The 2,252-nt window shown below is 35.3% G+C and overlaps 1 protein-coding gene across 1 annotated transcript in view; it reads right to left on the reverse strand.

Annotated features, from left to right (window-relative positions):
* The window catches only part of FSIP2 (fibrous sheath interacting protein 2), a 98,491-nt gene that overhangs the window by 62,190 nt on the left and 34,049 nt on the right, over positions 1 to 2,252 (reverse strand). The window contains 1 exon segment of the mRNA XM_007950721.1: positions 1,879 to 1,936. Within this exon segment, the coding sequence (XP_007948912.1) occupies positions 1,879 to 1,936 (58 nt within the window).

Here is a 2,252-nt window from a genome sequence, read left to right on the forward strand (position 1 = left end):
AAAACCAGTCCATTTAAGCTCACTAATGCCGAGGATATCAATCTTTATGCGTTCCATTTCCTTTTTGACAACTTCCAGTTTTCCTAGATTCATACATCTAAGCACTACGCTTTGAATATAGTAGAGGTTCTCAATGAATGTCTGAGTAATAAATTTTCATTTAAAATGTTTTGTATCTGCACATACTTATCTCTAGTCCAAAATGAAGCCTTTGTGCAGGCCACTATTCACTAACAGACTTCCAGGAATGGTTCCTAGTTTCTTGACTTCAAGTTGTCATATATGCTGCTATCAAAGTTATTCATCATGTGTGCTAATTTGACCATATTACCCCCTACCTGTAATCTAATAAATAAACTACAATTGCAACTACAGTCTGCGGAGTGGCTGACTTGCTGCCTTCTCTTTTACTGTGACTCCTGACGTCTTACACCCCAGTCATACAAACTTACTTTTTACTAAATGCAGTGCTAAATTATTGGAATTTATTTATCCCCACTGCTGTCATATTTGCTTTATCTTCATTCACTTGATCCTGAATTTCCATCTCTATTTTATTTACCTTACAGTATATGACTTTTGTGTGGGCAGTATAAAAAAAGAGGGAACTAAGTGATGAAGATGAGGGGAGAGGAATTGGATGGTGGAATAGATGTGATGTTTCACAGTAAAATTTTTTGAAATGTGGGTTTAAATCAGAACAAGAGGAATATGATGTTGGTGTAACAGTCAGATCAGAAAAGACTGTTAGCTGTGTTTGTTTGTGCTCTGACCTGGTGTTAGGTGAGATGCTACTAAAAGTAGGCTATTTTAGGGGAGGAGTGGTGGAGAGTGAGCTAAGGTACTTAGTGAAAGAGTATCCAAAATATTTCTTATGAAAATATTTAATTGATTCTTTAGTTTTGTAGTTTTTGGTGAGGGAAGATGAAGAGGTAAGCATTAACACCTTATGGGCCTCCTTTAATCTTTGTTATAAAGAGATAGATAATTATATTTCCAATAAATAAAGTATATATTAGTCATTGTCTACACGTAATCGTCATTCTTCCATCGTTTCCAATTGTTCTCAACTGGACTAGCCAGTTTTCTTCCTTCTGCATCTATTGCATATGTATCCTATGAATCTTCAGGATGTGAGACAAACTGACATCCTAAAGTCAAGACTCTTCCTCAAGGAAGCTTGGACTGAATATGTCAATATCATCTGCCACTACACAATGCAAGCATTTTCATAGCAATTGGGGTTTTATTCTGGACTTCTCTGGTTTGTTGATTTTTAAAATGATAATGGGTTGGGTCTAAAACAATAGTCTTTCTTCCTCCTCTCATGTTCAGGAAAAACAGATACCAACAGAATAGGTGATCAACAAAGTTTTAAGAATGAAACGTTCCCAAGCTCCTCTAAAATATCTTATCCAAAGCCTGCATATTTCCATTGTTAGAGACTGATGATTTTGTAATGCATTTCAAATATCTTTTAGGAAAGGAACTACAGATTAAGTCATTAATATTATATAAATGACTATATACCTTATTATTCCTAGAAAGGCAATTACCTCAAAAGGTCTACGGAATGGTAAATGTTTCAAAGGGGATAAAGGCAAAGGGATAAGTCCAAATGCAGTGAAATGACAAGACCTGAGGAGGACAGGTCATGGTGGGGTTATATTTGCAAGTTAAATAAAATTTTGGAACATAGAGGGCATATAGGACCACATGGGGAGAAGGAAGTGGGAGAACATGAAAGATTAATTTTGTCTATTTTGCAATTTAAATTTAGTGCTGAGCGTTTGTAGAACTAGAACACTGGAAGCAAGTAAATTGTGTAATTATTAAAATATCATTTACAATTACATATTAATTTTCTTACATACTTACGTATTTGAGAGAACATGAGAAGAGAAAATATCCTGGGCTGTAGTATTAATCTGAGGTCCTATTTACCAGAAAAAGAAAGCTATAATTAGTTTTCATCCTTCCATTGCTCCTTGTAAAATGGTAGTTAACAACTTTTTTTTTTTTTTTTTTATCTCATGTAACTGAAATCAAGGGAGTTGTTTCCAAAGTATACTTTGTGTTATTTGGGCAGGGAAGTTTCCAATACATTTTCTGAATGAAAAACATAGTTATCGGGAGGCGGGGCAAGATGGCAGACTAGGCAGAAGGATTGCACAGACCCTCTTCAACAAAGAAAAGGGAAACCAATTAACACAGACACAGAAGATAATCTTGGACCCCTGAGCCTTGAAGGA

This window comes from Orycteropus afer, unplaced genomic scaffold, assembly GCF_000298275.1.
Source record: "Orycteropus afer afer isolate SDZICR_OR568_19922 unplaced genomic scaffold, OryAfe1.0 scaffold00001, whole genome shotgun sequence".
Classification (NCBI taxonomy): domain Eukaryota; kingdom Metazoa; phylum Chordata; class Mammalia; order Tubulidentata; family Orycteropodidae; genus Orycteropus; species Orycteropus afer.